Source organism: Pagrus pagrus, assembly GCF_965226575.1.
Source record: "Pagrus pagrus genome assembly, chromosome: 8".
In the NCBI taxonomy this organism is placed as follows: domain Eukaryota; kingdom Metazoa; phylum Chordata; class Actinopteri; order Spariformes; family Sparidae; genus Pagrus; species Pagrus pagrus.
In genome coordinates this window covers 26,101,662-26,114,932 of record NC_140192.1, presented here as the reverse complement: position 1 = coordinate 26,114,932, position 13,271 = coordinate 26,101,662, and the positions used below count along the sequence as shown (strand labels likewise).

Sequence of the window (13,271 nt, the reverse complement as noted above, 5' to 3'; positions counted from 1 at the left end):
AATTTAATTCAAATGCAAAATAAAATATTTTAAATATCATTCAAGATATTTAAGTATTTAAACAATTACTGAATGAAGTTTTGGGGTATTTGGGCCCATAGAACACAAATCCTACAAAATAACACATCCCGTGGAACCTGCAGCTCAGACCATTAGTTTTGACAGGATCCTCTGCAGTTTCTGGCATCTGTCTGTCATTAGGTTTGGAGGATGGCACTCTGAAAAGGCCATCCTTGGTGCATGGATGTGAAGAGTGACTGAAAAACTAACCGCTCCCATGCAAATTGAAGTTTTGGCTAAAATTAGGGCAAACATTTGTGGTGGACCCCAGAGAGTTAAGATCTTCCATTCCTCTCCTTTACGTAATACTAAAAATCAGGGCTGCTGATAGTCTTCCTCTTGCCCAGGACATCTCCAAAAGCCCCCCAGCAGATTATTTTAAAGATTCTTTAAGGCTCTTTCTGGCCCTCAATGACCCACGGCCCAGGACAACTGACCTCATGTTCATCCCCTGTCATCAGCCCTGCTATTAATAGTGATAGAAAATGCTCAGGTATTACTTATATCATTGACAATAGCTCTGTTCTGTTATTTACTGTACACCTTTGCATTTCCCCGTCCAAATGACTTCCTTGTCGATGAAAAGGGCCTTTTGACATTTGTATTCCTCTCCAAGTCCCGATCTCTGTCCATTATATGAGTTTTGTTAAAAACAAATGTATTTGTGGGGGCATTTTATGCCAGTTAGTGCCAGCAGATAACAGACAGATAACAGGAAGGAGGGGAGAGAGTGATGCAACAAAGGTTGCAAACCAGATTCAAACTGGGGACATTACTTTTCATGGTTGGCCTCTTAACCTCTAAGCCACAGGGGGGCCAACATATTGGTTATTTGACCATTCACCCATTTATTTAGGAATATGCACAACATTATTTTAAATAAAACAAAATAGAACTCTACAAGACAAGGCATCAGGATTAGGTAATAATTCAGGTGTTGCTTTAAGGCCCAAATCATTTCTGATATATGTTGAACTTTGGCAGTGACCAGTAAACCTGGAGCATTCAGGCCCTCTGGGAGCCTGGGGCCCCTGGGGCAGTTGTTTGCTTTGCTCGCCTGGGGATACATCACTTCTGATATGCTTTTTTTTTAAAACAAACATTTGTGACCAAACATTATGTGTGCTTCTCAAGGGGAAAAAACAACTCCAAAGCTTTATCATTGAAGAATTCACAATACTGATTTTGAATGCTACATGTTTACACATTTACAGCTTCATTGTAGTCATTTTGCAACTCAGCAGATATCACAGCTTCTAGACTACACATTTAACACGGTCAACAAACACATCCGATGCAAGCTGGCTTGTTTAAAATGGGCTCCTCTGTAAAGTTGCTCTATAATCCTGCAACACCCTGTTGATTATTAAAAAAAAATGCACATAAGCTTTGAGCTTTACTGTTGAGTGTGACTCAAATAAGGATGCAAACACGATCACTCCAGCTGTTATCATTGTCGTTGTGTGGCGACATTAATGATTTAAAGGAACTGCATAGACCACAAATCCCAAAGGTCTGCCTGATCGACGTCATTAGTCCGAGAACAAGCTCGTTCTCCAACAGTCGCTTCCTCTTCACTTTCCCACCATTAAATAAGTGGTCCATCGGGCAAGCAGCAAAGCGCCAAACAGCACCGTGTAGCTGAAGAGAACAAATTTCAGGATTTCCTTAAATGTCCGGAGGCAGCGGATGAAAAGGGGATCCACATCCATAGGGCCCTGCTGCGTCTTCTGCTTGCGACCAGGTTGAGTCAGGTGTCCCATATTCTCACCTCGGCCCATTCTGCAAACATATGTGGAAATTCAGAGCAGAATACAAAACAACTTTAAGTAGAACATTCGCTCAGAATTTTAACACTTTATATATTATTCTAATATTTATTATGCTTCATGTGTTCAAGTTTGTTATTGTATTGTCATTAGAGGTACACATTGATTTGTTCCCTGCCTTGTAGAAGCTGGGTAGGCTGAATTTCCACAACACCACTATTAATAATTTATCTGTAAATTGCACTAAATGGGTTGGGTATTGATCTGCTTTGTTTGTGTACAGTCACAAACAACAGACTGTTGGAACATCGTCCACAATGATTCAAACTGTTGATATTTTCAGGTGAGATGCTGAACACAAAAATCATGTTGTTGTTGGAGTAGTTATTCTTTGGGCTGCCGAAGTTGTAACCAAGCTCACATAACAACCATGTTGGATTCAGAATACATATATGCCATCTAAATATATAGTTGTGTTACGTCTTACAGTTAAGAAGAAATGTCAGTATCTAAAATGTGTTAATATTTTAAGGTTTAACTGACTTAAACTTAACTAAACAGGGAAAAATCAAACATCCATATTAAAAAACTTCATCATACCTTGGTGTTGTTGCAGCAGGACAGGAGCTGATCAGCAAGTGGGCTCCTGTGCTTCCAGCCTTGAAGTCCAAGTTGGTGTGTGCTGCCTTGAGCGTTTCAAGCCCTGATGGCAGAGGAGGAGCCACAAGCAAGAACTGATCACAAGGATCTGAATCCCCTGGGATTGATCTAATGGGAGTTTAAGTCTTCAGTGCACCTGCTCCTCAAACAAAAAAAAAAATGTAGAGTAAGATTTTTGCCAACGAGCAGAGATTTAGTAATTTTGATGAATTAAATCAAAGCAGTTCAAGTGTTCTAGCCAATTAAAACAAAGGAAATGAGCATAGATTTACCAGAGCTACTTCACCAAACTATCCGAGTGCTGTCAGCAGGTCTCCTTGTGTTCATAGTGTAAGGCACGGAGACGATATTGACTGAAACAGAGATCAAACACCCTCCCGCCGCACAGTTATCCTCTACCGGAACATGGAGCAAATGGCCTCCTAATTCAATCAGTGTCCAGTGCTGTCAAATCATGCGCTGCCGAGGGCTGAGCTCTCGAGACAGCACAGGGCCATTACCGGCTGATCGGGAGGCCTGTTACGGCGCTAATTGCTCCTTCAGAGAGCTGGACCACTGCTGACTGATACACTACCATCCCTGCCTTTCATCTGATCTCCCTGATTACAATCAGCCAGCCTTTCTGAAATTATCTGCTATACAATAGGCAAAATGTCTTCCCAGATGACTGTGTAATTCAGTTGCAATATTGAAAAAAACTGCCTACAAAGCTTTCAAAAACTGTGTAAGTGCATCTTTAATCATCTCATACATGACATCATCACAGACATCCCAAAGGTTTTAATCATACATACATATGTACAGTAGCTTCATAGTAGAGAGGACAAAGACATGTAGGATAAACAGTAGCATTAAACAGCTTTATATTGTATTGTCTGGGTGCAAATAATGGACTGGAAAAAATTAAAGGTACCCTGTGGAGTTTGTTTTTTGACTTTTGCACATGGGTAAGCATTTTGTTTATACGGAAGCAAGTGGTCAAACATGTTATTTCCTACGTTGTCCCTTGATAACAAATAAATTGTATTTGTTTTCTTGAGATCACAAGTTATTTATTTCATTAGCGCGGAATGACAAATATTGTTCTCCAAAGATAATGAGGAATTTTTCTCGAGAGCTCAAGAAAACAAACTTTGTTTATGTCATTATCATGAGATAACAACCGTTTTCCCAAAAATAACAAGATAACCTATCATGAGAAAACAACTTCATAAGATTCATAAGAGTAGACCATTACGTACACAGTGCTCTGTGGGGTGGATTTGGGGAGTCTGAAAGCAAACCACATGAACTTTTTTATGGAAAACGGAGGAAATAATATGTTCGACACATGACCATTTAGGGCGGTTTACACATGAGGCTGCAGGTGACTTGATACACTTTCCTGCTGCCGGTCTCGTACTATTCAACTGATCAACGCTTGTTAGTGGTGCTGTGCAGAGAAGTGAAGGAAAGCACCAGCATAAGCAAGCGAGAAAACATGGATATAACAAGGCACAATTAAAGAATAAAAAAAGGTTTGCAAATGTGATAAAGAAAGAAATGAATTTATGTCAGTAACACTTTGTTGACAAGAAAACTCCACTGGGCACCTTTAAAGAGCCTGTGGATGTTTAACCAGCGCAGACATCAATGAAACACCTGCAGTACACTGACATGGACATAAAAACAGCAGCTGAGGTCTCTCGGACAGATGGGGTGTTTGATGTGGCCAGGTGTGCATGCAGGTTACTCAGGGGGTCTGGGACTCCGGCCGGTCCATGAGGGATTTGATCCAAGTTGTACCGTTTAGGAGTTTTGTGGTGGCTATAATATACTCCATCCCGCTGTCTTCCATTTGAGAGAGGAAACGAAGAGCGGCTATTTCTGCATATGACACTCCACCGAGGAAGAACACCAGCGTGGTTCTGTTCTCCCCCTGCTGGCCTGCACGACAGTACAAGAAGATGCATGTTACCCAAACAAAATCGAACACCAACAATAACTAAAAAGGGGAAACTGCTTCATTGATTATAATGGCTACAGATCCATTACAGAATTCATTTCAAGATTGCATTGATTACTTTTAATCCTTGTGATCAGAAATTAAAGCTTAGTACCACACAGTACCAGGCCTTAAAACAAAGGGGAATCATACTTTTATGGTTTAAGCCTAAACACTATGAAGCAATTTCTCAAAATATTTAAAAGCATTTAAATGTCGACTCAAAAGTTTTTATTGTTGATATATTATATTTTGTTGTTTTGTATTTCTGTGTTATTGTTGTTGAATTCCCTAATTTTACAGCATTTTATTTAGTTTTATATCTCTATGATTTACTAGCTGAGCACCAATATTGAACTGTACTGGTATAAGGTATGGCAACTTGTAAGTCTGGTTTTGAATTATTGGAAATTAAGAAATATGTAGAAATTAAGTTTATTATTAGTATCATCACCATCATCATCATCATCATCATCACCATCTTCCAAATGTCTGACATTTAAGGTAAGACCTCATTTCAATGTAATTTTAATTGATATTTGCCTCTTGATATTTCTTTCTGTATTAGAACACATTGTTTCTTTGTTGTTGGAAGAACTTTAGAAAAATGAATAAAGTTGGTAAATTATCAAATAGAAGAAGTAGACAGGGACTTGATTCTTTAAAAACAACAAAAAAAAACCCCAGCTCATCCGGCGTAAGTCTTTGGAAACCTAGAGATCCAAAACTGATTTGAAAAGACGTAATTTGCACCCTCAACATGCAGTCGAGCTAGTGCACCCACTTCAAATGGGGTGTATGATTATGCTTTTAGCTTAGCAGCTACAGTGAAGATTTCTCCCGACTTTCCATCGCCATGCGGGTGAGTAGATAATGACTGAATTTTCACTTTTCGGGGAACTGTTCCTTTAACAAAATACAAGTGAATATAAAAGAGGGCCACTTTCTTTCTGCTAAAGCACCATATTTTGAAATGTGAAAACACTAATTTAGCCATCACACTCCCCCCAAGATTAGACTCCTTTATTATCACCTTTTATAATCCAGTGTAAGGCAGGCATGTAGAAACAAGTCAACTGTGTCTAATGCCCAAACTCACAGTTCTAATTAGCACATTTCAAATTGAGTGTATAATCAAATTCATTATTCATATCAGTGTAACACCTCCTCCTGCCAGTACGATGACATGGAGGAAAACTGAGGGAAAGCACAGTATGTTGTTATCTGGCCGTCTCTTCAACAGACCCAGAGAAAAGCCACAAACACTGACGGTGCTTCTACGGTATTGTCAGCTTTGTGCCATCAATCTGCTGCTGTTCAGCATTTGACCCAACAGAAACAAAGCCTGGGTCTTATCTACACGTAGCAGGCAGGCAGGTCGTTTACTTTGACTCTGTTTAGTGAGCAGCAGGGCAAACAGCAGGCCCAGTTTGTATTGGTCCTTACGTTTCTTATGAAGCCCAGCAGGCAGCTGTTGTCGCTCCTCGAAGTGTGGGCCTGGAAGCATCTTCAGCACCTCTTCGATGCTACGCCACCCAGGCCTGGCTAAGACCTGGGTCAGTCGTATGCTCAGTGGAGCATAGCCGCTGTACACATAGGAGATGTCGTTGGGGTTCTGCGGGATTGGAAAACACACAGTTAACGAGCTCAAAACAGCAAAAGTGCATGGATTTAATCCTCAGAGTTCTTTTCATAAATCTTGTACCTGTTCATTGGCATCTTCCATCCACAGTTTAAGGGTTTTTCTGATAGTGGGGTAGTTATTTCTGGAGCTCGTCTGTGGTTTCAGAAGACCTGCCTTCTCTAGGTTGTTCAATGTGAGCATGTGTTCATAACCATAGGTCTGCACAAAAGACAAAAAAGGCATTATTGCCTCCACATGACTCTGTTCAAAGCAGGATAACGGCTGAAACTACAGCAGTGGTATGGCTTTCAAATAGTGCTAACCGCTAATATTTACAGAAGAATTAACAGTGCACTGTGCAGCCAGCTGTGGTTGGGTGAAGTCAACTTCTTTCATGTGGACATGACTGATATGATGTTTCAATCACTGACTGTCAATGACTGACAATGATGAAGCATCACAGCATTATCTTCCAATAAGCCAAATGAAATCATTTAGATTTAACCACTCTGATCTTATTGTCTTCCATGTGGGGGGCTCACACCTGATCTGTGGCCGTCTGTGATGGGAACTGGGACATGGAAGATCTATACTGGAATGGTTATGCACATGATTTTCTGATTTATTTGCTAAATCATAATATAACATAGGAGACAACCAGCAAAGAATGTAATTTAATCTTTCCTTCATAAATAATAATAATCACAAAAGAAAATTACAGTATTATCGATGCAATATTTTGTGATCACATTTGAGAGATAAAGATGTGAATATTGCCCTGGTGTTTATGTGGCACTGTGGCAGGTAATCTAAACAGGAGATGATGATTTATAGTTTCACTAGAAATGAGTACAGGTGTATGTTCACTTCTTTGCCTTTACCCAAGGAAGACCGTCTGCTGCAGAAACAATTCTAGTCATACCCACAACTAAACGTAATATCACATACATTTTTTTTCTTGTTTTTATTTCTTAGGTTACTCACTACTCAAGTTACTACACAGCACAGTTTTATCTACTCTACCCATCTCTGTTAATTCCTAAGTAAATGTACCACTATTTTTTTGTTTTTTTGATGTAGCAGGAATGTACAGACACAGAAAAGACACCGCCACTGAAAACAGATCTTTATGTCTGTGACTCTACCTGGAGAATCTCCCTCTTGTAGTAGTCGAACACCTTCTGCTTGAGGCCATTGTTGCAGACTGACTGCATACACACCAGACGCAGAATCTTGATCAGTGGATCCTTTTGGGCGATGCAGTCTTCGATATATGTGTTCACCTGGACAGTACACAAACATACAATACAGTATATAAATCACTTTGTATAAACTCTTATTTAAAATCGGTACCAGGTTTAATAAGGCATTTCCAATTGTGAGGAATTCAGTAAACATTATCAAAATCATATGAAACCAGTGTATGTATGCACATATTTATGTGAGAATCATTTTTATGACAGATTAGCTTTGGAAAATCATTAAGTAGATAGTTGAAGAACACCTTGTCTGTGTCGACTCCAGTCATAAACTCCTGCTCCACTGTTAGATTATCAAAGAAGGCCTCAGATGCTGAAACAAGAGACATTAGTTAGATTTAATCACATTATAATTAACATATAGATGACAACTTAAACATACAATGCTTTAAGAAAAGAGAAAAAACAGAATTCTACAGTCCTGAAAACTGTGACAAATAAAAGATATAAGAAAAGGCTTTATAACAATGTTATTGACGTACACTACTTGTTACTTTTTAAAAACTATAGATAGTGTGCAGGATTTATGAAATTATGAACATATGGTGTGAGAATCGATCCAAAATGCTAACAGAATAAAAAGTAAATGATTTTTTTATACTTACTGGTGATGTCTTTGATCAGCTCTGCTATAGAGGTGTGGTTAGCAAGTGAGCTTCGTGCTGCCTGCATGTGAGGCAACTGAGACACAAACTGCTTTATTTCTCCCACAGTTTTGGCATTGTGGCGTTCCTGAAAGACAAAAAATATCACTTTACATGCTGAGCTATTTATAAGTTTGGTATTGCTGCTCAGTAGAAGAGAACTGGAATGACCGAATCCAACTTAATTACCACAAAAAGTCAATCACACAGCACACCAGCAAATTACATTTAGATGACAAATTAGATAGCAGGCAATTAAAATTTGTCCAAAAAAAAAAAGATTAGGAAGGTGTTTCTACAAAACAAACAAAGTTACTCCCATCTTAATAAATACTACTTGAATTTGGTGTCAATATTCACAAATTCACTTCTGACTAAACACTGAAAACACACACAATTCTGTTCTTAAACACCTTCCACATATAAAGCACCTTTCCATTACTTTAGTCACTGAAAAACCAGCTAATGTTCACCGCTTTTTGAACACTACCTTAATTTAGCTTATTAACGATCTCTTCTAATGTAGTTTGTATTGCAATCAATGTGCCTGAAGTCTGAGCTGTTGAGATAATTGTTAAGCAATCTGCTTGAACTATTAGCACTTTACCTATCTCTAAGTGATTGTCATCACTTCCCTAATCTTATGGATTTCTGTTAAGAGCTTTGTGGTAAAATGCCACAGAGATTACAGATCAGATCAGATCAGCTGGGATGTCTGGAAGTGATCTCATGTAGCTGAAGTACCAGACAATACAACTACATTTTAACATTTTTTAACACAAAGATTATACTATAATCATTTTAGAGCAGGCAAATATGCTAGACCGACATAGATGAGGCAACACCAACCTCAAAGGCAGCTGAAATGATTTTGGCCTTCTTGCTGAGGGCTGCTCCAACAGCATTGAAATTTTTGTCCCGTATTTCTGCGTACAGTTCCTCTGCTGAGTTGAGCTGTAACTTCTTGGGCTCTGTGGGTAGATCTTTACTCGCTTCACCTTGCTTCTTCTGTGCAAACTTCTCAGGGGGCAACTTGACATAACCTGTGATTAAATACAAGGAAAATAAAACCATCAAGAAACACATAAATTCACAAATTCACAATTCACATCCACATCAGACTAACACAGAAGGCGTCAAAAAAAAGATTTATTCTGACCGTTAGTGATTCCATAGATCTCATCAATGAGACCCTCGTAGGTGAGCTGCGTGGCCAGAGGGGTGAGAAGGTCAACATTACGGTCCAGGAGGAGCAGAGTATCGAACACGGGCAGGATCTGGTTCTGACTGCCGGCAAACTCCCTCTTCATCCTCAGCATCATGTTGGCGACATGCTGGGCACAAGCAGAGGATATCTTTCTCAAACAAATGAAATAACCTGGCTGCTGCTGAGCCTCTGTCCATGTGCAATTAGCATTTTTCACACAAAATGACTCACACCATACTCACCCGTGCACATTCTCCCTTCCCATATATCTGTGGAATGGTGCCATACAGCGCCTGTAAGGTCATGAGGCCTTTGGCTGTGTGGTAAAGGCTTGTCTGGTCATTTTCTAAGTAACACTCCTGCAAGAGACAAAAAAGCGTAAGACGTACAGTACAGTAAGAAAGACACCAGAGCTAATACATAAATATTTCCTTACAATTATCATTATGTTGAAATATTGGTTGAATTGTTTTTATATAATGTAAAACAAAACATAGGCCTTATTCAAACAGCAGATGAATCAGAACTGTTTCACAAATGAGATCTTTCAGACAGACTGCCCACATTGTTATTTGCAATGATCAGATCTGATTTGTGCCTCCAGACATCACCAACCTATCTGCAGGGGTTACTGTGGTCACTTCATTTGCGTCAGTAACTACGTATACTGGTGACTGGCTTTCCAACGCAGAAACATGAAAAATTCCACCTTCCATTACTGGATTCAACCTCGTCTCCTAGAAATGATGTGTGTATATTACCAAACATAATCGCTGTCTGGATGATGTTTGGAGACAGCTTTTCTTTGAGTGAATGAAACACTGTATATATATACGAAAAGGTTTAGGCAACAAAAGCACTTTGCTTAAGGTTACACAGAGATTACAGTCAAATGATAAAAAAAATCTTATGTCTCAAGTCACTCGTTACTTTTTATGTAATAAAATGCACCATGATCTTTCTCTTACCTTAGCTTAGTGCTGCCAGTGCCTAAACATGACCATAACCACGGCAGGTATGTTACTTAACAATGTTTCCTCATTATGTTAATAGACAATATCATTCATATAGCATTAGGTATATAAACATAATTTCTCAGAGACAGGGTTTTTTTTATGTTGCAAGTGACTCAAACGTCTCTTTAAAATCCAATTTGAGTCGTCGGAGCGTCCAGACTGAGACCAATCCGTGGAAAACTGCCTTCAAAAGTAGCTTGGATCCAGTTACAAAAGTCCTATTTGAAATGGTTGGGTTTTGTTTTTTTTTTTGCTGTCCAAACTTTCTAAATCTCTCTGCGCATAATCTGGATAAGCTAAAAAGAGATTTGGCCTGGCAGTTTGAACAGAGCTGGAGAAATTTTGATCACAGAGCAGCAGAGTGGTTGATACATATCTGGGATGTATAAGTTGAACACACCCTGAAAGCACTTTCATACTCCATGGAGAGCAGGTCACCATCGTAGGGGATCAGGTCCAGGATGTACTCGTCGATGTTGATGAAAGAGCCCAACACGCCCTGCTCCTTCAGCCGCTGCTCACACAGCATGCTCCTCCGAGGCACAAACAATATGTGGAAGTCTCGTGACAAATGCATCTTGTCCTCACTGAAAGGTGCACAATGCAGCACAAAGGTGTTAAATGGACAAACGGATCTCAAAGTACTTGACTGCATTACACTGTAACTGTACTTCAAGGGACATATAAACCACACCTGAATACATTCTCAGCAATGATGTCCATGAGCTCGAGCCGGGGGCGAACAAAGAAGATGATATTTTTTACGTCAGCAGAGGGGAGCCTCCCACTCTTGAGGGTGAACATCTTTTCCACTTCATGTTCCTTAAAAACACAGTTCAAAACAGTTATAAAACATGTGTTTGATATTGCTAAAAAAAACCCTGAACTGTATTGCTGTCCCTTTGACACCAGATACTTCATTTGGGTAGGGCTGCGACTAAACAATCATTTTCATTGTCTATTAAACTTTTGATTATTTTCTCGTTTTAGTTATATGTACTATTAAATGTCAGAAAATGGTGACAAATGTTGGTCAGTGTTTCCAAAAGCCCAAGATAATGTCCTTAAAATGTCTTTTTTTGTCCACAACCAAACCAAAAGATTATCAGTTTACTGTAATAGAGAAGTAAATAAACCAAAAAATATCACATTTAAGAAGCTGGAATCATAAAATTTGAACTCTCTTTTCTTAAAATATTATGCAAACCGATAAAGAGATTATCAAAATAGTTGACAACTAATCGATTAATCGTTGCAGGTCTACATATGGGCCTAGTATATAGGGTTACTTTACATTGCAAAAAGCACAAAAACTGCACAGAAAGCACTTACCTTCAGTAGAGAGTACTGAGCTATCAGTCCAAAGGGTCCCGTCAGATATTCATCCCAAACTATGGCCTACAGAGCAAAGGCACATTTAGTTTTGTGTATCAATAGCAAGACCTGAAAGATCATCTGCATGCGGAACTGTTTCAGTGTTACCTGTGATTTAGCTATTAGCTAACAGGTCCAATAACAAACCGAAATGGAGCTACTTAAAGGACAAATACGTAACATGCTGATACGGTTGTAGCTATATTGTCAGAGAATGCAGTGTTTGAATATATCCCTTGACATGGACTGTAATTTTATGTATTGTGCAAGACACTGACAGCTCCATGATAACACTAAGGCTGAAGAGGCTAGCTAGCTTAACTGTCAGGTCCTTGGATATACTAACTGTCGCTGCTTCGGCCATGTTTTACATGTTTGTGTGCTCATTACCTTGCTTCCGGCACACTTGTCCAAAAACTCTCGAAGCTCTTTTCGCGCTGCTTCTCTCAAAATGTTTAAATTAACTCTCCCGTACGACAGGTGAGCTGCCATCTTTCTGTGTCAGCAACACAACACAAGTCAGGTGACCACAGCGGAGACAATCGGTCACGTGACCAAAGAAGATTCAATATCAAGATAGTTCACACCATGGTAAAGGCTAAAAAGCTAATTCCTTCTAGTATATAAAAACTTCCTGCCGGTTAGTCGGAACCATAGACACATATACGTTTCTATATCCATCGTCTGAATGTCTTGCAAAGGTCTGAAGTTATCACAAACACGGTAACTTCCTAGCTAACAGGATAGCTTCCAACTTTGGCTTGCAGCAGCAGCTTATTAGTGTTGCGCATGCGTACAGAGTGTTCGTTAAACAACTACGCTAAAGCCAAATTTGAGAAATATTTGCGTCTCATATGATTGCGACAATCGGTAGATTTAATTTATTTAAACATTTATGTGTTGACAACATGTGTGAGAGTGGATATTTAACCATCATGTGGATGATATTAATGTGAGACGTGAATACGGAAGTAGGAGGACATTAACCTCTTGTTTCACCCGTAGTCTTTTCCTGTGTTTAGGTGTGGCAAACACACTGTAATCGCTCAAAATGATGCCCTAAATAATGTGTATCCAATTTATTTTCAAAATGAGTGTGTTTTTGCATTTTTTGCACTGATTCCGCTGAAGTTCCACATAAATATAAAGCAAAAGATGCGCAAGTCCTCCGTTTTTGGTGCAATGATGACTCATTCCATTAGATGGCGCTATGTTTCTATAGCAAGAATCAAAGTGGAGGAGTGCTCTTATAATTGAGTCACTGTTGTTAGAATTTCAGAGGTAATTTTGGGAGGATTCATTTGTTCCTGAAAAACAGTGTTTATTAACTAGACTCACGGGACTGGAAAGAAAGTACCAGTAGCCTATATTTGGTTGCTGCCAAATAGGATCTACCTGCGGGCCCATAGTTAGGGAGGATAAAAATAATCACAAATGAAAATTAAAACGACTCTGAAGATAAAAATAGAACAGTAACTCAATTCTATTAAAAGCCTTTCAGATCAAATGACAATAAAACTTCCAACAATATGTGATGTTGTGATGTGTGTGCTATGATATCATAAAGCGCAGTTACAAGTTACTACAGCCAATACATAATCTTAGAAAAATGATTTGTCGATAGGGCTGCATGGGTGATGAGACAGATTTAGACAGTGTGCGCTGTTAAAGAGA

General features: G+C 39.2%; 1 protein-coding gene across 1 annotated transcript; it reads right to left on the bottom strand.

The window, feature by feature from the left end:
* Positions 1–3,207: 3,207 nt before the first annotated feature.
* vps33a (VPS33A core subunit of CORVET and HOPS complexes) lies at positions 3,208–12,195 on the bottom strand. The gene is made up of 13 exons (XM_084360514.1): positions 11,988–12,195; positions 11,556–11,621; positions 10,918–11,045; positions 10,624–10,810; positions 9,450–9,566; positions 9,160–9,334; positions 8,850–9,043; positions 7,962–8,088; positions 7,602–7,669; positions 7,243–7,380; positions 6,179–6,316; positions 5,920–6,088; positions 3,208–4,415 (listed from the first exon to the last, which is right to left on the bottom strand). Exons 1-13 carry the CDS (start codon positions 12,087–12,089, stop codon positions 4,222–4,224), a joined length of 1,803 nt encoding a protein of 600 aa, XP_084216640.1. The 5' UTR covers positions 12,090–12,195; the 3' UTR covers positions 3,208–4,221.
* Between the last annotated feature and the right edge of the window lie 1,076 nt (positions 12,196–13,271).

Excerpts from the sequence above, each read along its gene's own strand:
- vps33a (XM_084360514.1), bottom strand. The coding sequence starts at position 12,089 with ATGGCAGCTCACCTGTCGTACGGGAGAGTTAATTTAAACATTTTGAGA. Across the intron at positions 10,811-10,917 it reads ATTGCTGAGAATGTATTCAG|TGAGGACAAGATGCATTTGT; the intron begins GTGTGGTTTATA and ends TGCACCTTTCAG. Across the intron at positions 9,335-9,449 it reads GGAAGGGAGAATGTGCACGG|CATGTCGCCAACATGATGCT; the intron begins GTGAGTATGGTG and ends GCTTGTGCCCAG.